The 27,090-nt window shown below is 40.2% G+C and overlaps 5 protein-coding genes across 7 annotated transcripts in view; 3 read left to right on the top strand and 2 right to left on the bottom strand.

The window, feature by feature from the left end:
* Nucleotides 1-4,978, top strand: part of ADCY2 (adenylate cyclase 2) — a 217,372-nt gene extending 212,394 nt beyond the window's left edge. For both annotated transcript variants that reach the window (XM_062610850.1, XM_062610849.1), the window contains one exon: nt 1,013-4,978. In XM_062610850.1, coding sequence (XP_062466834.1) covers nt 1,013-1,165 — 153 coding nt within the window. In that variant the 3' untranslated portion in view covers nt 1,166-4,978. The remainder of the gene's footprint in view (nt 1-1,012) is intronic.
* SEMA5A (semaphorin 5A) overlaps nt 1-27,090 on the bottom strand; it is an 844,194-nt gene that overhangs the window by 198,717 nt on the left and 618,387 nt on the right. The gene's annotated exons all lie outside the window — the stretch shown is intronic.
* On the top strand, nt 8,941-16,691 carry CFAP90 (cilia and flagella associated protein 90). Its single transcript, XM_062610864.1, has 3 exons — nt 8,941-9,265; nt 12,773-12,889; nt 16,367-16,691. Exons 1-3 carry the CDS (start codon nt 9,074-9,076, stop codon nt 16,544-16,546), a joined length of 489 nt encoding a protein of 162 aa, XP_062466848.1. The 5' UTR covers nt 8,941-9,073; the 3' UTR covers nt 16,547-16,691.
* FASTKD3 (FAST kinase domains 3) lies at nt 19,731-26,784 on the bottom strand. Its single transcript, XM_062610861.1, has 7 exons — nt 26,668-26,784; nt 24,601-26,064; nt 23,557-23,642; nt 22,789-22,951; nt 22,147-22,216; nt 20,721-20,835; nt 19,731-20,019 (listed from the first exon to the last, which is right to left on the bottom strand). The coding sequence occupies exons 2-7, from the start codon at nt 26,033-26,035 to the stop codon at nt 19,921-19,923; spliced, it is 1,968 nt and encodes a 655-aa protein (XP_062466845.1). The 5' UTR covers nt 26,036-26,064; nt 26,668-26,784; the 3' UTR covers nt 19,731-19,920.
* MTRR (5-methyltetrahydrofolate-homocysteine methyltransferase reductase) overlaps nt 26,380-27,090 on the top strand; it is a 31,496-nt gene continuing 30,785 nt past the window's right edge. Inside the window, exon 1 of one of the 2 annotated variants that reach the window (XR_009963247.1) lies at nt 26,380-26,509. The gene's annotated coding sequence lies outside the window, so the exon portion shown is untranslated. Of the gene's footprint in view, nt 26,510-26,852; nt 26,889-27,090 lie in introns of those variants that run through there. The other variant, XM_062610862.1, reaches the window with a different exon arrangement.

Below are 27,090 nucleotides of genomic sequence, written 5' to 3'. Positions count from 1 at the left end.
TTAAGAGGATGATTTGAGGGAAATCACATTTTTATTCTGTGGATTTTTAAACTCATAAAATACTAGCTACCTTATCTCTGAAGGGCATTGCTGATGTTATTTCTAAATAAAGTAAATGACCATAACTGTTGTACATTAACTTAAATACATAAAGTGATCATGAAACTTTCCTTTCAGTGAACCATGCTGATTAATAATCTTTATATATTATTATCTGTATAGATTATAGATAGATCTTATAGAAAAGACCTTCAATTTACTAACTTTCCAGTGATTCCATAGTCATGGATCACATTTTAAGTATCTACCTAGTATCCTGCCCTGCACTTTGGGATCCCAGCATGCAATTGAGAGCACTCTGAATCTATGATTAAGACTATTCAGAACTAAATCATGGAAAAGTAAAGTTACCAACTGTGGTCAAAACTGAAAACAGAAGGGATGCCAAAGCAACGACATCTATAAACAGTTGCTTGTTTCACAGAGAAACACAGTCTGAAACAACTGATGATGTTGAACAACCCCCATTTTAGTGGCCTTTCAACTAAAATGGCAGAACTGCCTGCAGTTTGGTTCACTGTCAGCTATGTGCAAAACTGGCAACAGCATCTCTGACACCGACGCTAATGTCTTAATATCACTTCATTCACACAGCCTCAGTATTTGCAAAATGATGTGGAAGGTTGGGTCTACTGGAAAGAAAAACACCTCCTGAAGTTGAAAAAAATGCTATATGAGGAAGACTGTTGTCCCTGTTGTGTATCTACTGTGTTTGCAATCCTAGCTCCAGAAATGATTACACCAAATTTGATACCTGACGTAAGCAATTAAAATAGGCAACAGACTATTTGAAAGCTCAGGTGCTCAAACCTCACATGAGACCCTTAAAGGCCTTATAAGCATTATAGCAACCCCCTTATAATTCCTCAGAACATATGTTCTCTTCACTCTGTGGAAGAAGATTCTGTTTTGCTGTGTTATCAACACTGGTTCTATTACTGTGTTGTTGCAGGTTACAGAGGAGACAAACAACGTCCTGCAGACACTGGGGTACATGAGCACTTGCAGAGGAATAATTAATGTAAAAGGAAAAGGAGAACTGAAGACATACTTTGTACATACTGAAATGACAAGATCCCTTTCACAAGGGAACATGGCATCTTGAAGATGCTTGTACGTGTCATCAGTACCATATTTTCAGGAAAGTATCACGCACTTTTTAACTACATTTTGGCCCTTAACATGCGTGCTATTTTCTGGTATGTGGCACTTATTTTAATATGGCTGCAGAATAGTCCCATGAGCCATCATTTTGCACCTTGATATTCCTTATGTTCAAGGACAGTTGCGATGTATACTATAGGACTGGAAGATTGTACTGCTACTTGCACTGTTATTCAAAGACAAGAAAAGAAGGAATAGGAATTAAAAGGAGATAACTCATCCTGAAAGGACTTTAAAGAGATGTTAGTGACAAATGCGTGGAAAAAAAGGCAATAAAGCTAGGGGTGCATACTATTTTCTGATGCATGGTGTTTTCTGGAAAATACAGTCGCTCCCCAATAGCATCCACTAATCTGGTATTAAAATATACAGTATTTGTAAATAAATTTACTCTATCCACACATGATTTGGATGTGATCACCAGTTGCATCTCATAGCCAGGGACACGTTGGGTGGCTTGCTGGCATTCTTTCTGAAGAGAGAACTAACAATGCTGGAATAGTTTTGTACAAACGTGTCAAATGTTTTGAAGCTATTGTCTTTTGTAAGGTTAATTCATTAAAAGTTTATATGTACTTTGTCTTACTGTTGCTGTCTCTTAGTTTTGCTTCCTTCTGTGGCTTCTAACGCTCTAAATTTCTGCATCCTCTGCTGCTGCTGCTGCTGCTACTGCTTTTTATTCAGCAGTTAGACGTTGAGGCAGGCTATTAGCCTCAACCATTATTAAGACCAAGGTTCTTAATAACCTTGGTCAATAATATCTGCTAGATTTGCTATTGCCTTTCAGAAACTGAATCACCTCTATTGTCTTCAGTCTTAGGTGGCATCATCGGCACTTGCAGTCATTCACTCCCTAGGTGATACAGACTTACCTCAAATCCATAACTACAAGCAAAATGGAGGCTACTGGAGACAGCTGCAGTGTTGCTACTTTGCAACTAGCCTGCAATGCTTAATGGCTAGGAGAAGCTGTTTAAGAGAAGAAAAGTCTTGTTTGTTTTGCCGTTAGACAACCTCTTTTGCCCTTGCATGCCTGTCACTTAACCATTACAATGCTGGATTCCATAGAATATTTGAAAGATTCTATTTTATCAGGACATCAGCAAAAGACACAAAAATTGCTAATTTGTGGATATTTGAGATTAACTTAAATCCTATTTAATTTACAAGTCTCACACTTTATAGACAAGCTAGGCGAAAGACTGAAAAGGCAAGTAATTGTACTATCTATGCTCCTTTGAAGGAGTATAAACAGTAAAGATTAATTTTTGCTTTGCCCTAATCACTACTTGAAATTAACATATTCTTTCAGTTATAACATCCTAACAAGACCAAAATTAATAAAATCACGACAATATAATATGTAATTACAAAACAGCATATAATTACAAGATTTTTTTTTTATGACTGATACCATATGAATATAGAAGTCAATTTATGTGCTATTAGCTCTGGCATGTTCTTAAAATGTAAAAAGTATTCAGATTTCTCAATCACTAAACAGATATTTATATTAGTATTGCATTGGTGTCCTTTCAGAAGGAGTTCTCAAAACTGTGGGCCACAAATAAATGTCATGAGGCCACAGTCTCACAGAGTATGGCATGATTTACTCAGAGCAGCCATCTGCCCACTATGGGAATGATGGTAGATTTCAAAATGCCTACGTTTGCAGTAAAATAGACAATCTGAATTTTGATCCCTTTAAGAGAGTCTAAAAGCAGAATGCAAGCTATTTCAGTTATGTCCAACATAACACACTTGATGTTTCACCCAGATCTGGAGACGTGATCAGTAACTCTCAAGATAGGTGCTAAGTCTAATATCAGTAAAAATATTTTGCTGTCATTATGATTTCTTCCTTTTAATTAATAAGTTATGATAAATATTTTCCAGTGGAATTAAAAGACTTTACAAATAGCTCATATGGCAGCAGAAACAATGTCCCAGTCATTGCCTAAAAACAAGCTATAACTTAGCTATGCTTAAGACTTCTCCTAAATCCCTCCTCCCCAATAGCTTATAAAACCTATAAAGGAACAATTAAAAAATATATGTGTTAATCTCTTTCTTAGAGTTTGAATGCACTCTGGGACCTTAAAATCATTCTGGTATTATCACAGGTCAAAGCAATCATTTCTTACTGTGTATGAAAATCCTTTATATGAAAGTTGATTATATTGTTCTGTAGTATCTATGTGTATAAAACCTGTACAGTCAGGATTTTGCTTTTCATTTCTTTTCTTGCACATCAGTAGCAAACCTTGTACATAGCTCAATAGCCTTGTTTCTATGATTTTTATAAAAGTGAAACAATATTATATTTCTGTAAGGCATGAAAAGTTAAAACATTTGAATGACTGTAAGCTGACTGGCCCAGTGAAATATAAGAAAGATAGATATGTGCCCTCCAAGAGCATGTTTAAAATGCCCTTGTTCAGAGCACTTGTATCTCACTGGTGTTCTCCCATGTTTTAGTTGCGTTTGGATCATTGCAGCCAAATTCTGCTAAAGAACCAGAAAGCTGGCAAAAGATGATTATGTGTGCAGTATGATGCTTAGACAAAGAGGTGCATACCATCCTCTTTCTAGCCTTTAGTTGCTGAGTATTATTATTATCTTTCTAGTGCCAAGAAGCTATTTGTATCCGATAAATACTTCTTGTCTTCCAATGCATTTTACATCTACTGTTTATACTGTTTTATTTTTCCCCGTCTAGATTGACCCAGAGTTGTATCTTCTTTCATCCTCTCCTGCAGCAATTTCATCTGCCTCAATAACTGGATGTAACATTGCTATGTACCAGTGTGTAACTTGAAAAGCTTTATCATAATCATGCAGATCAGTATTTGACATTCCATATATTCTGCATCACAGTAGGGCTCACCAGGTTTTGGTGCCATAGTTCGTAGGTTGGTAGCAAACTACAAAGGGTGTGACTTCCAAAAGTGCCAATGTCTTTCACACCATGAGGCAACAGCCAGGAGACGGATGTAAGAGTGACTCACTGTGCTATGGGAAAAGGAAATCAAACAGGAACACCTGGGGAGCCTGCTGGATTTCTTTTTCAAAGGCAATGCTTTGCTCCAATTTATGGAGGGCTACCAGAAGACAGGAAGAAAGATTAGACTTGCAGATATTTTTTGTGAACTACAAAAATATTCGAGATTACCTGTAAATTAATGCTATTTAGCTGCTGCTTCTAAAGAGACATTACCATTTTATTTATACTGTGTAAAGCATTTTTCATTCTCTTTATATTCCTTTATGTTTCCTTTATTTTGTAAAATACCTAAAGACCTTCTCTTTTTCTACTGAGATATAGGTAGTTCAATCTGCTTGTTTCTAAAGTGACAGCTGAGCACATATGAAGGTAGAGCTGTTGAAAGCCTGTCCTGTTTTCAGAACCTCATATCAGGACAAATAATTAGTTATGTTGTCAGGATGCTGCACATAGCAGGAGATTTCTGTTAAACGCAACGATTACTTTTCCCTTTGATGTGTAGTTTTCCTCTTGGTTATGCTTCTGTGTGAGGATATTTTAATTCTTTTCATTTTCAGTAGCAGATCCTCCTTCACCTGACATAAACAAAACTCTTCAACACTTTTTACTGGTGGACCCCAAACGATTTTAAGAGTAGGACTTTTTAGTTTTATTTTTTCTTTCTTGTCTAGAATAGTGGAGTGACTCTGGGAAGGAAACAAATGTAGAATGAGATATATGTGCCTTAAATAAAATGCAATTAAGAGATTATTTTTGTTCCTTGAAGTACTTCAAATTTGTGTGGATTTGTCAAAGGTGGTGTATAAATCAACTGTAGCTGGTTTGCTACATAGTAATTTTAAACATTTTCAAATTTAGGGACAGAAATTATTCAGGTCAATGTCATTTTTAATATGACAAAATGAAAGATAAGGACATTTTAATCCTGTTTGCAACTATGAAGATATGAACCCCTTTATGTTGTAGGATGCCACTGTTCAAAACAAAGATTCTGCAAAGAATTGTTTGAAATTTTTGATGGAGTATCTTTCAAATATATCTGTAGCCATTGAGATGCTCTTCATGAAAATCTCAGTTTTGACAGGAAAAAAGGAACATGAAGTAATTTGAAAGATTAACATTGCTCAACTAAAGTTTTCACGTTTGTACTCCAAAATGTTACAAATAACATCTGTTATGAAAATAATGTCACCTCATGTATAAAGTCACGCTGCTTACCAAGAGGGTTATTGAACAGCATATTCATCTGAATTGGAGTATCCATTCAGCAGACTTCAGTCAGCTGTACTGGGTTTGCATGGCAAGGTTTTGGTAGTGGGAGGGCTACAGGGGTGGCTTCTGTGAGAAGCTGTCAGAAGCTTCCCCCATGTCCAATGGAGCCAATGCCAGCCGGCTACAAGACAGACCCACTGCTGGCCAAGGCAGAGCCCATCAGTGATGGGGGCAGTGCCTCTGGGGTAACATAATTAAGAAGGGAGAAAAAGTTACTGCACAGGAGCAACTTCACCTGAAGAGAGGAGTGAGAATGCATGAGACAAGCAGCTCTGCAGACACCAAGGTCAGCGCAGAAGGAGGAGAGGAGGTGCTCCAGGCACTGGAGCAGATAGCCACCTGCAGCTCATGGAGGTTCATAGTGGAGCAGATCTCCAACTGCAGCCCATGAAGGATCACACACCAGAGCAGGGGGATGTCTGAAGGACGCTGTGACCCCGTGGGAAGCCTGCACTGGAGCAGAGTCCTGACAGGACCTGTGGCCCCATAGAGAGAGGAGACCATGCTGGAGTAGGTTTGCTGCTGCAGGCAACTCTGGAGCAAATGACTCTGACCCATAGAAGGGACACACACTGAAGCAGTCTGTTCCTGAAGGGCTGCACCCATGGAAGGGACCCATGCTGGAGCAGTTCATGGAGGACTGTCTTCTGTGAGAGGGACCCCAGGCTGGAGCAGGGGAAGAGTGTGAGGAGTCCTCCCCTGAGGAGGAAGGAGCAGCAGAGACAACGTGTGATGAACTGACAACAACCCCCATTCTGTGTGCCCCTATGTTGCTGGAGGGGAGGAGGTAGAGGAAAGGTAGAGGAAAGCTGAGCCTGGGAAGATGGGAAAGTGGTGGGAAAGTGTTTTAAGATTTGGATTTATTTCTCATTCTCCTACTCTGATTTGTTTGATGATAAATTAAACTGATTTCCCAAATTGAGTCTGTTTTGCCAGTGATGGTAATTGGTGAGTGATTTCTCCATGTCCTTGTCTTGACTCACAAGCCTTCCATTGTATTTTCTCTTCCCTGTCCTGCTGCAGAGTGGGAGTGATAGAGCAGCGTTGGTGGGCGCCTGGTGTCCAGCCATGGTCAACCCACCACATCAGCATACAAATAATAATTGCAAATTAGATCAGTCAACGACTTATAATTTTATAATTGTTTTCAAATTATTAAAATAATTATGATTATTTGAAAAGTGTACTTCTCTAGTCAAGCACCTCCTTCAGAAAACTTGTGAAGTCTTCCTATTTGAGATGGGCAATCTGTCACTAATTAGGATCTAGAAGAAACAAGCACTTGTGTAAAACAGCTGGCTTGGACCAAAGCTACGGTAGTGAAAAGGGGACAAAGGTTTTGAGCCATTTTTATTCCAGCCTCTTCTTTAAGGGCCATCAGTGGAATGTTTGCAACTAAGATTGTCTCTTTCGTGGCTCAGCTGAAGGTAGGGAACTGATACACATTAATGTCAAACAGCAGGGACAGGAGATGAATTGCTAAGCTGTAAGTTGACAGCAGGCTACCTATCTCAGATATAAGTGACATGAATTTAAAACAGATACACCAGACTGTAGTAAGAAAACAGCTACTGTGTTTTTTCTGCATATCAATAACCTGTCCAGTTATATATCATCTGTCCTCCTGTGTCCATCCTGTCTTCTTTCCCCTGTCTTTGCCATCTCTGTCATGTTCCTTCCTGCCCCCCTTACCATTTGCTTCACAAATTAAGAATTTTTTAATTTTTTTGCCTGTGAGACATTCATGGCTATAAAAGTACACATCAGGAACCTTAGAAGAACCTGAGAGGGATATTACTGCTCCCTAAAAAGGCAGGAAGTTGAACTTCTCCTCCTTCAGACATTGAATTCAAAGCAACTTTTAAGACTTTGGTCTCTGAGCTCAGCTGTATTTGAATGCATCATTTTGACCATATAGTTTAAAATTGCTCCATTGCCCTCTCACGATTATTTACATGTTCATATTTAAGTTACTAGGGAAACAGACTGACCTTCTGTGCAACTCTGTAACAGGAAATGCACTTAACAGTAGCATATTAGTAGCTCGTGATCTAAATCTGGTTGTAACTGGAACAACACCCCTGTACATTAATATCCTGCTTCTAGGAAGCGTGCAAAAGGTGGCAAGGAAGAAAAAGCCTTTGCAAGGCTCAAACAATTCTATAATTCTAAAGGGATTCATACCTTCATTAGGAAAGAAAAATTAACTGAAAAGCATTGGTTTTAATTACGTCAAATGGGGGACACACACGCAATACAAATCTGTAACAGGCATCCAGCAGTATTTTTAACAATCTGAATTACATTGTGTAATTCAGTTTAATGCCATCTTAAATGTTAATCATAGAGTTACATGTGAACAGTAGAAAGAAACCTGGAGAGAAATCTTTTAGATGTGACTTCAGAGCTCTTTTCTAGCTTAGTTTATATTTCTAGCGAATGGTTTCTTGCAGCTCTATTTATAGCTGCAGCTTCAGCTGAGCTGCTTTTTATAAATGGGTGTGCTGTCTCTTGCTGCTTGGACTAAACTATAAAAAATGCACTTGCACAGTGGCAAACGTGTCTCTGCACAGGAAGCTGATGTAAGGCAGCTGCTGGGTTTTCAATTCCACCGCTCGCTTACACTGCACTAATTCAGCCCGTGCTACAGAAAGAAGAGGATCCTAATTGATAAGGAGATGTTATTAGATAAGCAGGTGGGAATTGTCACAACTGATTAAAAAAAACACCCACCCAAGTCTGTAGAGTATAAATGCCTCCACACAGCACCTGCAAAGAAGCAAGAGGTTATGTTATTCAGTGTACTACTGATGGGAGAGTGGCAGCAGGGATGGGACTTATAAATCAGTAGGCATGAATTATTGCCTGGGTCCAAAATGCCCAAAACAATCAGTTGTGAAGACTTCTGGTACTCTAAATGTTGGTGTTTATAAAATAAATCTTGTGTGTTCAGTAGAATTCAAGATGCCTGGAAAACCGCTGCTGTGAAAGTGCTTGCCAAAAGATACTGGTAGTAATAACAGTAATGCTGTGCCTATGGCATACTAGTTCTGCAACTGTGGCTGCGGAAAAGAAAGATAAAACAAACCAAGGTAGTCAGTCACACATCCCCAAGCAGCACCGTAAGAAGCAAGTCTTTGCTCTCACTCTCTTCCCCAGCTTGGAAGTACATAAAGGATGAGGGACCTGGCCTGAGGAAGGGCACTGCTGGAGCCCCAGGGAGGCCTGCGGGGCAGGCTCCCCGCTGAGGTGGCACCGAGGCCGCTGCTTGAAACCGGACCCAAACCCTCACGCCTGGCTGTCCGGGCATCAGCACTCCCAGGTTTAACACCACTCTGTGGAAACGCCCGGAGTCCCGCCGGCACCGCGACCCCACAGCCCAGCCGCGCCTGGGGAGCCGGTTCCGACCAGCCTGCCCCAGACCTCTTCTGGGAAAGGCTTGATCTGGTGCTCCCCACTTCTGCAGCCCTATCCGCGGTGCTAAGGGCCCTGCTGCCCGCCTCTGCCCCGCAGCCCGGGGCCTCCCTCTGGGCGGCGGCAGAGCGTTGCCGAGTAACGGTGCCGCTCGGCATCATGGCCTCTCGCGGCCCGGAGGGGGCCGCGGCAGGCCATGGCCTGGAAGGGTCGGGAGGTGCTGAGGAGCTGCTCGATTTTGCGGCAGGAAGAAAAAGACAGCCTCCCCTCTCTGCCCAATCCGCCTTTAGCTTCATCCCGACCAGCCGGGAAGTCCCTCCGGAGCTCAGCTACTTCAACCGGAAGGCCAAGGTGAGGGAGGGAAAGGGATGAGCCAGAGAATTTAGTGGGCCCCAACGAGGCAGAAGGGACAGGCTACACCCGTGGATTTCCCTGCGCTAGCTAACAACATAGCTAACAAGGGCTCAGCCCTCATCATGGGGGACTTGGTCAAGCAGGTGCCTAAAAGAGTTCCATTCATATTTTAAATGCCAGCAGAAATGCTGTATGTTGGCCATGAGCAAGGCTATTTAATGCCAATATAGCAGGTTTCATTTTCAGAGGCCTTTGACAAGTGTAATGTGTGTCTGCTACTTGTGGATGGAAAATGAGAGTAATTGCCATTGGATGGCAAGAGAAGGCAGAGACATGGTTTGCTGGGGATTAAAGTACATGGTATCACTAAAACGTGAGACATCTTCAGGGAGAACACTAGCAAGGCATCTTCTATCAGTGGGGTTGGATGCAGCACATCTTTTCTTTCTGGTAATGTGCACTCTCAGACACCCTTTAATGAGAAACTGCGCCATTTTCTGTAGAGGGAAACGGCTTCAATGTGCCTTGCCGAAATTTTCCATATGCTCAGCTTTAATTAAGAAAATCAATAGAGATATTTGAAACAATAACATCAATATATACCTCAATGATAACTGAATGCTTCTGAAGGTGTTACACTAACACTTAACTTGTAACTCAAATAGACTAGCAGGGAGTCTCACTTGTCACTGTCTGCTGTGTTATGTTATCCCTTTCCCTCATTCTGTCTTCATATTTAAAATTATAAATTAAAGCAATCTTACACCTTCAGCTCCAGTTGCACTATACTTCCTAGGTGGCAAATCTTTCTCTGAAGAGTTATATGAGACATTGAACTACAGCTTTTTCCTCAAAATAAAAGCCCCAAACCAACCCTCCCCCCCCAAAAAAAAAAAAACAAAACCCAGTAAAAAGTTCTGAAATGTCTATTAGATCTATGTAATATAGCAATATTCTGGCAACATATATTTATTTATAATAATAAATATACTCCATGAATGCCCTCCCCACCCAAATGACTGACTGCTGAATGCAGACTACTGGGCAGTGGTGCGTTTGCCCATTGTGTGGCCCTAGGATGTGGGTAAGGGTGCAGACCACAGCACAGCACTGGGCATGAAAGGGACAGTAAATTTCCTGCATTGACCAGGTGGCCCTGCTAAAAGACAGGTAGATTTGTAGTGTCAGACTCTTTTGTGTTAAATTCTGTGTTTCCTTGGGAAGGTGTCTGAGCCAAAACAGAGCAGGCACAGTTGGTGCCATGCTTAACAGAACATCATAAAGAGAGCACAAGAGGAAAGCTGGAGCAGGTCAGAGGGCTGGCATGGTGCTCTTGGGGCTGGTAGAGCTTGCAGTCTGCATAGAATTAGCAACCATATGGTAAACCTTTTGCTTACAATATGAGGACTGTTTTCACACTAGCGATTACATGGTTTGTGGAAAATGCTGCTCCAGTGGCATGGATACAGAAAGTAGTAACAGCTGTTTAATAGGTTTCTTCACAGCACAGGCCTTGGCCACAGGGGAGGAAGCAGAATCGACCTATTCTTCTTCACAATTAAGAAAACAGATCATTCAGAGTTTTTATTTATACAGGAAAAAGAATTGCATTCCTTTTTTGCAGGAATGGCACTAAAATCAACTGTGTGTCAGAGACAAACGGAGAGACTTAAGAGGAACATGTGTCCAGCACATAGCCAGAAGCCAGAACTTCCTGCCTTTTAACCTATTGGCTGACAGTTGCTCCTTTGATTGTTTTAAAAAAGTTACTGTAGCCACTTTGTGTGGCTTTTCCTCTTCTTTGACATGGAAAAAGCTATTACTTACTTTTTGTGTGTCTGCAATATTAATGAATGCGAAGTGCTTAGCTTTAGTAGTGGTACACAGAGGATGCCCACCCTGAGTGCAAGTTTATTGTCTGCTCTGTATGATTAACTTGTTCTGATGGGTTTAGAAAACAGGTCACTACCACCACCTATGCCAAGTAAGTCAGTATTTAACAAGGAGAAACAACAGCAAAAGTTCATGAGTATATTGAGCACAGAAGTGTTGCCTTTTCTGGCAGATCTTAAACAGATCACCTGGGACAGGGCTAATTTTTTAAATAACAGCCTGGCTACCTATCTGCAGAATCCAGAAAGAATGAATTATCTACTCTGACACAGGTAACAAATAATGGACAAATAATGCCACATGAATGAAAACAAAGGAGCAAATAACATTCCTGGTGGTGAGCACAAATTAGATGCCCTTTAAAATTCTGAATGCAACTGGTAGCAGCGGAAGGAAAAGAGAAACAAGGAGGCACAGAAATAATAGCAATGATGGAAGCAAGAAATCAAATGCAGGATGTTCTTAAATGTGCCTAAAATTCTCTGATGCTGGCTAGTTTCTGAGAAATGAAGGTTTAAATCAAACCACCTCCCCTCTTGCCAGAACCAAGTAATGGAGATACTCTTCCAAATTAAGCCTGTGATTACAGCAGTGCCTCACTACACTCTTAACTATGGTTTCCTTTTAATCTCTTAATGGAACCATTACAGCCTTCTTGACCTGCCCTGAGTTGATTATTTTTGGAAGATAGAATTGTGAATTGTAAGACTCAAAGTACAAGAGGTTTTTAATGGCTAAATTGGGCGCACTGTAAAATTAGAGGAAAAGAAAACCCAACAAAATGGACAATTTTTCAAATTTGTAGTCAGCCATGAACAAAAACAGTGACTGACTGACATGTTTACAAGAATATGGACCTTTTAGTGAACTGACAGCATATTTCAAAAGAGGATTTTGCTTTTCTTTCCTTGAAAACTTTTCTTGTTTTGAAATACCTTTGATACCATTTATGAAACTTCTTGACTGGATTTCACAAATGCATTTGTTAGCAGATCAGCTCTTTAATGCTGCATATTTGGATGCAACTATGTCAACAGGTACCGTAAATACAATAATATTCTGGCTTGGGTTGTGCTGTATTTTCATACATGACAGATACATGCATACTAGTGGATCACAAGATTACCACTGTGGCATGCTCCTGAATTCTTCTCAGTTCTGCTTTAATCAGCAATTAAATGGTGATTCCACTGCAGGATACCTTTGTCTTTTTCATTCCAAAGGAATTTTGAAACTGCCTTAAACTTTCCTTTCACATTACAGTGTCAGATCATTTGACAATTATATGGAATTAGGAAGGGGAATAAAGTTCAGAAATTAAAAACAAATAAAGCAGTTAAATTTCCAGAAGTTACAACAGATTACTAAATTGCCACAAGGGAAATTTCAGAGCTTAACAGACTTAAAGATATCACGTGTTATTAGGTATTTGTATTGTAGACTACTCCAAATGAGTGACCCAAAGTTGCTAATGGTAGCTCAGTGATACTACAGTTGTGATTGTCTAATGATACATGTGAACCATTTAAGTACTGATTTGACTACATATATTCTGTAACCTGTAAAGTTAAGCAATAGTGTGAATTAGCCATCTTTTCCCCTTTTCTCAAGACAGGAGATGTTTCCACTTATGATGCCATTTTTAAAAGACAAGAGGGTTACAACAAACACCTTCACCGAAGTGACAGACAACATGCAAAGAGTCATGGTCTTAACATTATTGAGGAGGTAACCCTTTGATAAATTCATAGTTATCTTTGTTAAAGGTATTTCATACTTTTTGACATGACTGGAGACCCTAGGGATTGTTTTACCCTTTATAATGCAGTCTGTATGGTAGCAAAGGAATCAGAAGGAGGACATTGTTGTCCTCAGCCTGGAAGTTTAGGGGAAAGCATTAGCTAGAGAAGATACCTGAGTTAGTTCCTGCTCTTTGGTATCCTGTAGATTTTCAGGTGACAAGGCATATGCGAGATATACACACAGCAAGGCACAGTTATTTCTGTTATCCTTGGAAACTCCTTTTCCCAAGAGGGCTGGATTCAGGGCCCCAAATCAACCACTGTCCTCTGACATACTCCCTCCCTATGCCAGCATTAGTGAGACAGCCCAAGTGCCTGATGCTGGTGAGTTTGTTATACAAACTTAAAACAGATTGCCCTGCAAGAAGGAAATTCACAGTGAGCTGGTGCAAATGAGGGGTCAGTCAGAAGACCATGGACATGCCAGGAAAAGGTTCGGCAAAGCATTCAAGGCCAGCAGAATCTGGGTTTGGTATGCAGCCATGTTTTTAAACAGCTGCCTTGAAAACAGAAATGCTGTAATATATATGCATATATATATACATATTTTTCCATGCAGCAACCTGAATACACATGCATACAAAAGTGTTTATATATTTCTGTTTCTACACACACACAAAAGCTGTCAGAACCCAAATGAAGTGCAGCTTCTGTGTGTTAATGGCCTCAAAATCCTATTGGGTTCATGGGATGCAAAGAGATGGGTAGGCTAGGAATTGCTGCCCATGTTGGTGGTTACATATGACAGAGGTGGAAGAAAGAAGAGAGAGATAAAAATTAAAATTAGTTTAATTGGTGTGCAAAAAAAGGTTGATATTTTGTGATAAAGGCCACTGCTTATGATTCATCTCACTAGCAGCTATATATACCGGACATTTCAATGCAAGTGAGTAACCATAATGCCCCTCAACATTATCACATAGTGCAGGGAATATTAGGTGCTCCCAAAGGAATCCCAGGAGTACCCATTCCCATCAGCTGCTCAAGCCTAGTAACTCAACTGTAAATATGCACGCGACCAAAAGCCATGCAAATGACTACTCCAATTAAAAATTAACCTCTTTTTTTTATTTAAACAAAACAATAAACCTCCTTCCCCAGTTTCAAGACCAAACTCCAGATAGGAAATATTTGTATATAAACATTTTATCAGTGTAGAGTTAAGGTTTCTCACTGAGCTCTTAATATCAACCAGAAAAACATGTATGGGCCAGAATTCATGCCAGCTTTGCTGGGCAGTGCATGCAAGGGACTCTGCCTGAACAGGTGTCCATTAATCCAGCCCTTGAATTAGCATGGAGACACATCAAACCCACAGCTATTAAAAGTTACAACATGATCCTCCTGCACTTCACAACCCCCAACACTGGACTTACTTACCCATAGCTAAGTTCAGGTCACATATTCAACTCCTGCCTTAATTACCTCAGTGGCCCTCACAGACTTCTTTATAACAATAACTATACTAGAAAACATTATAAATAAAAAGGCCACAATTTACATCTTTCTAGTACAATGCCAAAAGCAGACAGGCTGAACCCCCCATAGTACACTGCTTTCCTGGAAGTGGAAAAAAAACATTGCAAGTAAACCCTTCATTTCCTGCAGAGCCTGGGTGCACCCTAGGAATCCAAGAGTACTGTCACAGATTCTTGATTTAGCTACATGTAGCACTGTGACTGCAGCGAAGTGTTTGCACAAGGCTGCTTTCAAGTGTTCACAGTGCTAGAATTACACTTTGTGAAGGCGTGTAGCAGGACACTTCCCAGCCAACTGTTGGAAAATCTGCTGAATGCTGAAGCCACAAAGATGAAATGCCACTGTGCACAGTCAGCGCTGTGCAGCTACCAAGGATGCTGAAAACTCAATCTTATTTATTTAAAGGGAAAACAAATTATCGGAATTACATACTGCTGCCTGTCATTAGCACTGTAAACCCTGTATAACTAGCAAAGTCCTTCTTGATGGTATAAAGATTCTGTTGTTTCTCCTTTTTCAACATTTTTCCTCAACTGGGGTGAGGGAGGAAATGTTCCTGGTTTTTGACTGCCACTCTTCTTGACTTGATTTTTGTTCTGGTGGAGTTAAAAGCTGGTGCATCGAGTAACTTTTAATTGAGTGGAGCAAGGAAGGAAGGAAGGGACGAATGGTAGTTTTGGACTGGGCTTTTCTGTTGGGTTTTTGGTTTAGTTTGGGAATTTTTTTTTTTTTTGGCTTTTGAAAAAAAAATGGTTTATAGCATCTTCCCAAGAATCACAGGTCAAGTTCTGGCCATAACTATAGAAGTTACTGACTGCCCAGCTAAGAGACCTCTTGGATCTGTGCTCCCACCTGTATCCTCACAGGACACACAGAGGCTCATGGGTTCTATCATAAGTGCTGATATGGCTCAGGCTTGCATCTGTTGTAGCAAAGAAGCCATTTGTTTGCACTTGAACTGTGGTGTGGAATCAACATTTTGATTCTCCTTTTAGATATCATTTATATTGTAAGACTAGATAAGCATACTGGGGACCAAGACTTACTGTGTTAGCCACTGTGCAAACATACAAGCAGCCTGATAAATATGAGACCTTTGGCTAGGGAAAGAAAAACAATTCCTGTCTTTCCCTGCTGACTCCTGAGCTCCTTGTTGCTGTAGCACAGGAAAGAACTGCAGACTGCAGATAGTAATTGCACAGTCACTTAAAGTACAGTTTTCTAAGAACAGTCTTAAAATAATCTTTTCTTGGTCAGATTATTGTTCACCAAGTCCACCTCTCATCATTGCAGAGCAGTTATTTCTGTAATCTTACAACTACAATGATTTTTAGTAAATCCTTTCATTGTGCAAAAATACACCAATATATGCTTTATATCCTTCAGGGAAAGTTTTCATAGACTAATGGCTGCTCAGAGTTTTTCTTTAGGCTTTGATTTTTTTTCATATGGGGCTTTCACTGAATTGTGCAAGCAGCACAGGTGTTCCTGTAACAGGGGACACAAATCTCTATTTTTCGAATGAATCACACAAGTCACTGTACAATATGAATGCAGAGAAAATCTATGCCACTTTCCAGTAACATAGCATTTAGTTTTCCAGTAATCACATAGTAATCATCTCTTTGTGTGTATGTGTGTGTGAGTGTATAAAAAGTTACCAGTCCACAGTAACTCATGGCACAGACCCATATCTTACCATCTTGTCATCTAGTGATACATTCATGGTTTATTAATAAACATAAAAAACTAGATCAGGGATGGAACAGTCAAGAGTGCAGATCACTGCTAAGTACGTATACATCTGTATAGCAGATGCTGTACAGTTCTGTCATTTTGCCCCAGGCCATAGCACATTTAGCAGTAGGTAACTGCCAAGTATTCACTCTGTGATTTTCTCATAAGGAAATTTATATTTTCACAGGAAATGGCAAGACCTGTCGCTGTTTTGTCATCTTCAGAGCATGGGAAGCGCATAAATAAGCCCCTAGAGCAGCCAGTTAAAACTCATGCAAGGATTAATCACATGAAGGCAGATTTCTACAGGAGAAATGGCATCATCTGCTTAACGGAAAGACCTTGTCCAAGCCTGCATCCATGCTAAATCTCTCGTATCTGTCATTGCCAGCAACATTTATGTGGGGAAAAAAAAACACCTCCTGTCAAAAAGCAATATGGTGCTCTTTTGCCTTTTCCTCTACATTTTAGTTAATGAGAATGATTCAGATTAAAAATAGGATGAAACAGCAGCTGTACTTTTCCTCATACTTATTCAAATGCATGTCTTCTTCATACAATCTCATGAAAATCTCATGAAGAACAGCCATCAGCAAGAGCTGAGCATTTTGGGCAGCAATACTAGAAGGAGGACCTAGAAGACAGCTGTCTCTCTGCAATTTTAGGCAGTGCTTCTACATAATTATACACAGACTTAATATTTAAGCAAGATTGGTCCTCAAGGAATCAGCTGTCACTGACTTCTTAGTCCTTACAGTGTTGTTACAGAATTGCCAGGTGCCATTTTATCTGCCTAACAGCTGAATGTGGATTCAACCCAGATTTTCCGCAAAGGGTGGGCTGACCCGTAAAAAGACAAGTAAAGAAATTATCTGACTTCCACAAGTGCTTAGCAGTTTCAGTAGACTTCATGTGGATGACCAAGTAAAGGGAACTTCTGTGTATTTAGATTTAAATAGACAAAATCTGGGTTTTGCAGATTTCCGGCATCCATTTTGCTGACTTTCACTATACAAATGGTGTCTGATGGATCTGACCTGTTCAAAAGTATCAGAAGAAAAATCATCTCTGGTTCTGTATCCAGTGCTAAAAAAAAATAAATAAACACCACCAAAGAGTAATACTGGCAGAGCAAGCCCTAAATAGTTTAGTAGAAAGAATGGAAAAAACATAAGGATTTGAGCAGTCGTCATTTAAAAAACATGTTTAAGAATAAATGTCTAACCCTGCTTAAACATTTAGTGGCTTGTATTCTCACTGAATCCAGCACTAATGTTTTAAGGTAATTTCAGGAGAATGAATATGTCCTACAGGGTATGCATCAGTTTGGTTCTCAAGAGCCATTGATCCTGTTGCTCTTTAAAGCTGAGGCAGTATTGTTCAACAACAGCCAGGCTGATTATACCAGAACAAGGACTGGAAGTCCACAGCTCTAACTGACACTGGAGTTCTGTCAGGTAGTTACACAGAGGGAACCTGGATCATTTGTGAACACAGTGAATCCCTTAGTGAAAAATAATAAAACCAAATAACTTCTTAATCTGAGGCATGGATAAGTAGGCAATCAATAGCACTTGTTTGGCATGATGTGAAAAGCAGAGCACACAGGGCAGCCCACTCTGAGAGATGTTTGTTACTCTCATAATGAGAGCATGACCACGAAGTTCCTCTATATTCAACGAACTAAGGACAAGAAAGCAGTAACTGCTACATTCCTTTACAACAATAAATACTTCGTTAAACAAATCCAGTAGCATTAAATGAATCACAGTAAGAACAAAGTGAGAAGGAAATGTTTTCTAACAATACCAGAATGCTTTCTCAAAAATCAGTATCAGATGTATACCAGAGAAGAATGAGCTGGAATACAGCCCTATTCTAGGCAGGTTATTTTTAGTTTGGGACAATCAGTACAAATTACTTGTTTTAATTAGTCTTACTATATTTACAAACCATCTGCGTTTGAAAAACTCCTGGAAATCAAATTTGTTTGGGAACACCGCCACCTTCTGGCCTATGTGAGAAATAGGCATCTCCGGCTCATTTCCACTGTGACGAAAGTTGTAATTCATCAAAACACCAGTATGAGTTTTCCTATCTCATTTCTTTGCTTATGTCACCCCCCTTCTCTTTCAGTCCCTTCTCATCCCTCCTCACTTCTGAACTTTTCACAAGTTGTTCCACCTACTACTTGTTTCTCGTTCAGCTTTGTGGTTGACTTTTCCCTTCAGTTCTGTGTCAAAAAAGTACCATGATTTCTTCCATATTAGGGAGGAGTTCTTTATAAATGTCTGTAAGGACATTTCAATCCTTCTTCAGTTTGTTTCACCAGCATGACAACTTCTAGATTACCGATGTGCTGTAAGCTTGCCGCTGTACTGTTGGAAAGTATCTCGTTACCTCTTTATGCTGCCTCACCTGTTGGTGCTGAAGTACTACTCACTATAAGGGTTTTATACATGCAACAAATTAACATGAACAGACTGCACAGCATGACACAATGTAAACATATTTTGGATCTGTTTTTTGCATAAAAAAAATCTCCAGGGATTGTTGGGACACCCACAGCTCACAAAACAGTAGCCTTAAAAAGAAAAAATAGCCACGTTCCGTATCTACTGGTGAAACACAGAACTTTAAGGATGTACAAGTTTCACCTTTTTTGTATCAAATCCTAACAAAATCAAACCAAGTGATGCTGGGAATTCTGCTTTGCTACTTACAAATAATTCCACACAGGACAGGATGCACAAGCCAACATGAAAATGTATTTACATGGCAGCTCATCAAGTATACTTTATGCAATCGGGAGTAAGGTTATGTTATTTTCCTTTCATCCGTCTGTAAAGAAACATGCTGACCCAAGTTAGGGAACCCTTGTTCCAGCTGACATGGTTACTGATTCCAGTTCTCAGTTCTACCCATCTGCCAGAATTAACACTCATACAAACAAAAGGACTGCATGGGACATAGCTGTTTTGAGCTCCAGAGTGTGTTTCAGTTTAGGTTTGAACGCCAGACTGTAAACTGAAGGAACTCTGGAGCATATACAATACCCCACTTAGACAGTTTAGCTAAAACTGCCACCAAAGACAAAACTACAAATAGTATGTGTTAAGAACTTCAGATGGCCCTCACAGAGACAGCTGTGCAAGTCCACTATCCTGTGGCAGCCTTCTTTTACAAAGTAACGTGAATCTTTAATAAAAACTCTCATTTTCTATACGGCATTGCTATTTAGTGAACAGCTGTCTGAATCTCTTTAAACATGAGCAATAAGCCAATATTGTTTGTGCAACTACTGCAAATTCTGGGTTTATGAAGGACTGGGGAAGTCACACAAAATGGCTATAAGCAAATTGCACAGTTTCTTTTTATACTGTTAAGAAAAGCCCTGACTGGTAGGTAGCATGGCACACTAGGTACATTCAGACCAGCCAGTATCCCTGATTTGTCCATCTGCAGTTGTGAGAACCAGTGATGATACAAAGGAAACACAGCACTGACTGGCACTTATATCTGTTAGCTTATAATAAATATTTACACTAAACTTAAGAAAATACGTGGCTCTTTATTGCTCTTTACATATCAACTGTTCCACTTATTGGGAGGTCTCATATTCAGAAGCTCAAATTACCTTAGGTGGAGTTATTTTAGAAAACAGAACTGTTCTTCATGCACAATATTTACAGTATCTACAGCAGAGGAGGCCAACCTGTGATTTAGTATTATTCTCCAGCCTCAGCAGCTGAGTCCATATGTATGAGAAAAGATTTTTTTGTGTAGATATTCTGCCATTTTTCTGCAATTTTGTAGACTCTCTATCTCAAAAAATGGAATCTGGAAACAAAAAAAAAAAAAAAGATTGCTGGAAATACATTTAATAAACAACTGGATAAGACTGATGTTCGTTAAACAGATGTAAAATCACCCATCAAAGATTTATCTGTTTTAAAATTAAACATTTAAGCCCAATAATATTACTGGTCTTTAAATCACGTGAATAAAGATTACTGAAAAATAAAGAGTGATACCCGCTAGAGTGTAAGTTAAATATAATAGATAACTGATTATAAATGGAAAAGAAAACCTCAAAAATCTAAAAGTAACTGTTTTGGTCCAAAGTATGTATTAAAAAAACTATTAATTCAACAGGCAAAATAAAGGATATACTATATTGTGAAAACATTATTTACAATACAAGCAGTTGGGGTTTTTTTTTTAATGCTTTTTAAACTCTGAATTCAGACCTTTCTAAAAAACTATTTAATTCATAATTCCAATTCTACTGAGCTCTTAGATAACATTTTCCATTAAGTCAAGATTTGGACCTTAATCAGTTAGAATACAGTAACTGATCCAAGGAAGAAAAAGGAATTTTTGTAACACCCTCCAAAAGGCAAATCTAGGCAGAGAGAAAACAATACAGAAAGGACAAGACTATATCTGCCTTGGTAAGTAATTGCAACTACAGTTTTAAGCATTATAATATAATCATTTTTCACTTGTTTTGTTAGCAAACCGCTGTCTTTGGACTTTACCTGCACAACTTCATAACCAAGCAACTGAAGATGTCTCTGTTTGATGGCTTCTTCTCCCAACAGATTGTGGCTATTAATGCAAAATCTATTTTGACCATCAACACAGAGGGCAATTCTACAATCAAGCACAAGAGTAGTATTAAAAAAAAAAAAAACCTAAACAAACCAAAACCCAAAACCCAACCAACCCAAACAAAAAAAAAAAACAAACTTGGTTATTTTAATAACCACAACTACTGTAGTTCCTAAGAACCAGGAAACAATGCCTCCACTCTTACTACCTAACATCACTAGAATTAGGTGCTGTAGGATGGGAGTTACCTAGTTCAGGATGATTAAAATCACCTGAACAGTGGGAGAGGTAAAGCCTGAAAGCTTAGTGAAACTGATCTGAAAAGCTTATTTATATGCTGTGAACAAAAATAAGTATTGGTAAACTGTTTTGAATTCTTCTAGAAGGAAAAGCAAACGGACTACTTGTCTCAGCTTGAAAACATTTCAGCAGTTATATTTATTCAACTTATTAGTGTACCTGTTAAATCTGTTGGGAGTTCAAGTTAAGTTTAAGATAAATCTGTTCAAGTTAAACCTGTATGGATAGATGGCAGCATCATGGATTATATTTTTTCTTGGTGATAAAAATCACATCAACTTAAATCAAAATTTGTATATCCACTGTAAAAAAGTTGCTCAAATTTTCAGTGTGTTAAGTATATTGTGACCTTATTTACACATGAAAGCTGTAATTTAAAAAGGAAAAAGATCAAAGCCCGTTCTTAAACATTTAAACATGGGATTTTGGAAAGAACCTATGTTAGTCTGTATGTCTTGGGAAGGTTCAGCTGAAGAAAACATAAGCTTTCCAAAGACTTTTTCTTAATCCACATAAGTGCTGTTGCAGATATGACACAGGCAGGTTGCTTAACTTTGTATCTGAGGTTTGTCAAAACAATCCTTGTTTAAAGCATTTTTAAACACTTGTGCGTTTTCCAATTATAAACAGCATCTGTGGCAATTATCTTCATTACACAGGATTCCTTACATAAGTAAATTTGTGAACTCAAACTGGCTTAAAATGTGTTAAATCTAGGCACACATGATCAATTAGAATTAATTTGGTTTTACTTTGAAAATTAATTACAGAACATCAAAATACATTACTATTACTACACTTTGATCCTGACTATCACTGGGTAAAGAGATAGTCTGACACCCTACAGTCAGGAGACAAAACAGTGACAAAAAAGTACAGATCATTAATTTTGCCAACTTTGTCCTTTTGTCAGTGGTTTCAGTGTGAAACCTGAACTTTGTTAGAGGTCAATAGCAAAACTCCAATTAGCTTAAATTTTGCCAGGGTTTTAACCTGGATGCTCTTTGTTAGTGTTAACTAACATTTTACCAGTGGTTTATTTGCTTCTCTTACCGTTTGTGTACTTCTTCACATTGGGCAGCAGGCAATACAAAACCTTCTTCATCTAATTTAATCTCAATATCTAGTATGAATGAAAAGAGAAGTGACATCGAAACTTCATATAACAAACTTTACTGTAATTCTCATCTTCTTACAGCTCATTGCAATAATTTTTCTGAATCACAAAAGCTTGCAAAAGGTATGTATAGGCTATTTAATACAGATGGTAACACTTCACTCAGCCTTTCATAACGCTAACAGCAAAACAGTATTCCAAGTTCACTAAAACCCATAATGTAGTTAAATGACACTAATTGCATACAAGGTAAGTAAAAGAGGAGCTGATAATAAAATACAAGAGTTAGCAGCTATTTTCAGTGCAGACTGGCTAAATTCCAAGTAACATTGCATTTCTTTTCTCTCCCTGTCCTCTTCCTGACTTTGAAAATGCATTTCCTTGAAGTTCCCATATTTCGTTATTGCAGACCTTCTACAGAGTTTTGTATTCCAGTTTTCTTTTTCTGTATTTGCACAATTTAGAATTCCCAGAAAAGGAATAAAAGAAGTAATTTTTATTTCCGGAAAATAACTGAGCCTAAAGATTAGACAATGTAAGCACAAATTTTATTATAAATCTAAAGAAATTATACTTACCAAGTGTATAGAAATATGGTGTTGATACCTCTGATGAAAAATACATTCTTTTTTTCAGCAAATAAAGTAAACCAGCCTTCACCCTTTTGAGGAGGTGAACATCAACAGAACTGTCAGATGTGAGAAAGGCCTTTACTTGATACTTTGGAAGGAGTTTGGGACCCTACATAATGACAGAAAACCAAATCAAACAAAATAAATGAGGAGATAACATTTTTTGTAGTTACCTCATATTAATGTAGCAAAATGTATTCTGTGCATTTCCAAGCCACGTCTAGTGAGACAGACTTACCATCCAAGGCATGATCTGCTGGAAACTTAAGCAACAGAACAACTCAGAACAACCACCAGCACATCCTCAACAGGCTTCCATGCTACCACACTGAACATATCACTTATGAGAAATGCACAACTCGTTCTCTGCAGTCAGGCTAACATCTAAGTGCCTAATCCCTTCTGTGTTCCACAACTTCCCAAGCCAAACATAAAAAAAAAAAAAAAAAAAAAAATAGTTGTTGGAAAAATACTTGAAATACACAAAAAGGTACTTTAACTCTTTAACTGAACTAGTCAGTTCTGTCAAACACACAAATATTGATACGAATGTATCAAGTCAATCAAACAGGTAGAAATGCTTCATATTTTCATCAAAGAAAAAAAAACCCAACTGTTTCATCCAATTCCTATGTTTTTTATGCAGAAGACTCTCTTCAGCTCATTATCAAATTAGTTTGTTAACATCTGCTCTGGTTTCGTATGTATCATTACCTCATAAAATGGGCACTCCAGGGTAACAGTCAGAAAAAGCTGGGTTAGCTGGGTGGTAACAGTTCTGTCCAAACCAGGTGGCTGAGCTGAAAGAACAATATTGAGGCTTTCAGGTGTACCTTCTACAAAGTATTTTTACACAAAATCGTATGGGGGCTGTTCTAGCAGCTTACTAGACTGGGGAAAAAACACAATTAGGTGAAGGCAGCCCTTGCAGACAAGACAGTCTTAGAAGCACCAAGTGAGCAGACTCTGAGATCTCCTAAGCAAGATGGGGATAAATCATGGGAGAGATTTTTAAATGTCATGATGTTTTCCTCAGTATCTTAAGACACAGGGCGAAGGACAGGGCTGTAGTTCTTGTTCAGAGATAGAAAAGAAAGGAGCTCAGGGCATGGAACAAAGATGGGCACACAAAGCCTCCATAAGGGGAGTGCAGTTGCAGACAGGATGCCAGTGGAAAAAAGCATCACATCACCATATCAGATTCTAGATTAAAAGTAATTTAAAAATCAGGAAGAAGCACCAATTTTATGCCTGTTAAAACATATGTGAGCCTTAGAATTCAATTTACAATTTTACCCAGATAATAAAAAAAAATACCAGCCAATCCTTAACTGCTCACATTTATGATGCTGTTACGTTTTACTGGTTCAGATCTCACTTCGGATTTAATTAAGCCAACAATTATGCTCTGCAAATCAATTTTTTCAGCTTTATCCATTTACCCCTTTCATATATCACAAGTTGACTGTGATAACAACACAAAAGAGAAATACACCAAGTTGGAAGAATGTAACACAATAATTCTTATTCTGAAAGAAGTGGAGATGACAGCAGAAGTCCATACTTGGTTCTACCTTACCACACAAAACGTACCCCACAACGTTCTCTAGACTCCTGCTCGCTACTCTCCATTCACTTCAACCAGGTCATTGTTGATTTGACAGATGGCAGTGGTAAGAAATGTGTGTTTGACAAGAAACACACCATGCAGCAGTAAGAAATGCAGAACAGCATCACAAGAGAAACACTACTTCTTACCTTGAAGCTGTTGCAGAAAATAGGGACTAAATATTTTTGGCAGAAAATTTAGTGGATAACGTTGAATAAGGACACACGAGTGCAGCAAGTTCAGCAAGGTGTGAGGCTGAAAGTGACGAAGGCGGGCATGCAGTACGGTTTCAAGCTTCCTGAACAAGGAAGAAGCACTTGGAGGCAGATAGTTTAATGTCCCAAATGGCATAATACACTCAGCAATCTGGTCAGTGGTAAATCTGTCAGCATCAGAAATGAAATCTTCTGCCACTGCATCAAAAATGGGCTTAGAAAGGATCCTCTTTTGGGAGCAGTACTTCATGACTTTGCTGACTGTTTGAGGCTGCATGTTAATGATGGACTCGGGAACATGTGCTTCCAGTGCCACTGTAAAAGTTTGTTCACGATGTCCAAAGTATAGGAAGGCTTCCAGTACATTTACCAGTTCATCACCTGTGAAATATGGAATATGCTTCACAGAATGCCTACACAGTGCTGTGACTAAGGGAACTGCCTGAGTCTGATGAAGGACCACCAGTGAATTCAGTATAATGCTTGTAAACTTTGGGCTTAGCTGGGAAACTATGGTTAAAGTGACACTGTTCAGCCTGTTCAGCAAGTCTTGGTATTGTTTCCCTTCCCCAACAGTCCCCTCCAGCATCTTATAAACCATCACTATTTCCAGAGGAGTCCACATCTCCATGTCTTTTTCTTGCATGTGGTTCACAATTTGTTCCAGTGTCACACAACTTGGGCCTTCCAACTCAAGCAAACTCTCCCCAAGAACACAGAGATTTTTAACAGTGAACAGCCCTTTGCCAAGCCGTTCCTCAGCCTCTGAAAGCAAGCTTACCATCAGCATACTCCGTGGATCTATACGCAGTTTTATCAAAGCCTGCAATGCATTCAGCAGCCCAGTGTTTGACAGCTTTGAGGATTCAAATTCAAACTGGAAGCATAATGCCCTGAAAACTTCATTCTCTAACACTACTTCAGGGTTTTTCAGACCATTGTCATCCATCTCAACTTCAGAAATCCTCTGCAGGGCTCCTGATGCCATAGTATCAGACATGATTTCCACAGAGCTGAGAAAGTCAAAAATCTCTTTTGATGTAGAAAGGCTGTTCAAATTTTGGAAAAAATGCTGTTCATCCATCCACACATTATTAGGTTTAGTACTGCTCCCAGTATCTCCACAAAGATGCACAGTTTCATTAACAGAAAGAGACTGTATCCGCAGTTGTACATGATTTTTTCTACAAAACATATACTGAGATTTATCTTTGAAACATAGCATCCTCATGGCTACGGAGCTACAGCTTTGGGGCTTTCGCTGCCCACTGATAAAGCTCAACCTTTTGCTTAGGGTCATCAAAATGGACCCCCTTGCTGGTGCGCTGGATGAATAAAACTGGAAACTTTTTCGGCTAATCAAAGCCATAGCGTATCAAGTGGGGTCTCAAAAGATACCTAGAGGAAGAAAAATACAGTTTGGAAAACAGCACCGATGCCATTAAAATATAGCAAAAAAAAAAAAATAAACACAAAACACGCAACGTTTAGTGGCTGGACACATCCGGCAAGATCCCTCTCCCACGACCACGTGCATAAGGCAATGCAAAGAGAAGACGAAACTACCGGGAGCGAGACCTGAGTGACAGGTTGCAGGGCATCTCTGCCCCGTGTCTCCTAGGTTAGGACACCACATGTGGCCCGTGTGCGACACAGTCGGCTATCCAGGAACCGCACAGCGCCAGAACCGATCTCTTTACCCTCGGAGCCCGGGCAGCAGAGGGGCACACCGCCGGTACCCACGGCGGGAGCGGGCCCAGCAGGGCTCGCAGCCGGAGGGCGATATCTGAACGGGACAAGCACAGCCGCTCCGTCCCAACCCTCCCCCGCCGACAGGGTGGAGGTGCCTCCCTCCCACCCCAGTGCCTACTGCTGCCGGGCGGGGGCCGGGGTCGGGGTCAGTCTCGGGTCGTCGCTCTCTATCCACCCTCCTACCCCCTCCGCCGCAGCGGGCATCCGGCAGTGCCGGTGGCCGAGCCACGGGAGAGCGGCGCGCCTCACCTCCGCCGCCATGACGGGCAGCGCCGGGGTTGCCGGGAGCTTCCGGCGCTCTCCCGGCGGCTACGTCCCGGCGCCGGCAGCCGCCGCTTTCTCCCAGGGAACTCTCCCCGCCCCTCATTACCCGTGTCCGCCGCGTTTGCTTCCTCGCTGCCGCTGGAGCTCTGGCGTGGCTGCGGAGTCGGATTTGTGCCTGTGGATCACAAGCGCGCCCTTCAGTGCAAGTTCTCCCGTTCCCCGCGGGCTGGCGGGTGGGCAGTGTGGGGGGCCGCCGGGAGGCAGGCGAGGTGCACCGCCACAACTTGGCCCGCCCCAAGACGGATGGAGGCACCTGCTCTCTGGGGAGGCTGTTGCTGCTGCTGCCGCCGGCGGTGTGCAGCTGGCTTTTAATTCACGGAAATCGCTGTCCTTCAGAGACAGCTTTCC

Source organism: Pezoporus occidentalis, unplaced genomic scaffold (assembly GCF_034315485.1).
Source record: "Pezoporus occidentalis ecotype Australia unplaced genomic scaffold, CSIRO_AGI_Poc_V1 ctg15, whole genome shotgun sequence".
Lineage (NCBI taxonomy): Eukaryota > Metazoa > Chordata > Aves > Psittaciformes > Psittacidae > Pezoporus > Pezoporus occidentalis.
The sequence above is the reverse complement of the archived record's forward strand: the minus strand, read 5'-3'. Positions and strand labels throughout refer to the sequence as shown.

Bases quoted from the DNA above. Each gene is read 5' to 3' on its own strand.
- CFAP90 (XM_062610864.1), top strand. From the start codon at position 9,074: ATGGCCTCTCGCGGCCCGGAGGGGGCCGCGGCAGGCCATGGCCTGGAA. The intron at 9,266-12,772 runs GTGAGGGAGGGA...CCTTTTCTCAAG, and splicing joins ACTTCAACCGGAAGGCCAAG to ACAGGAGATGTTTCCACTTA. The intron at 12,890-16,366 runs GTAACCCTTTGA...ATATTTTCACAG, and splicing joins GTCTTAACATTATTGAGGAG to GAAATGGCAAGACCTGTCGC.
- FASTKD3 (XM_062610861.1), bottom strand. From the start codon at position 26,035: ATGGCTTTGATTAGCCGAAAAAGTTTCCAGTTTTATTCATCCAGCGCA. The intron at 22,217-22,788 runs GTAAGTATAATT...CATTCATACTAG, and splicing joins ACCATATTTCTATACACTTG to ATATTGAGATTAAATTAGAT. The intron at 20,020-20,720 runs GTAAAGTCCAAA...TTTTGTTTCCAG, and splicing joins TTGGTTATGAAGTTGTGCAG to ATTCCATTTTTTGAGATAGA.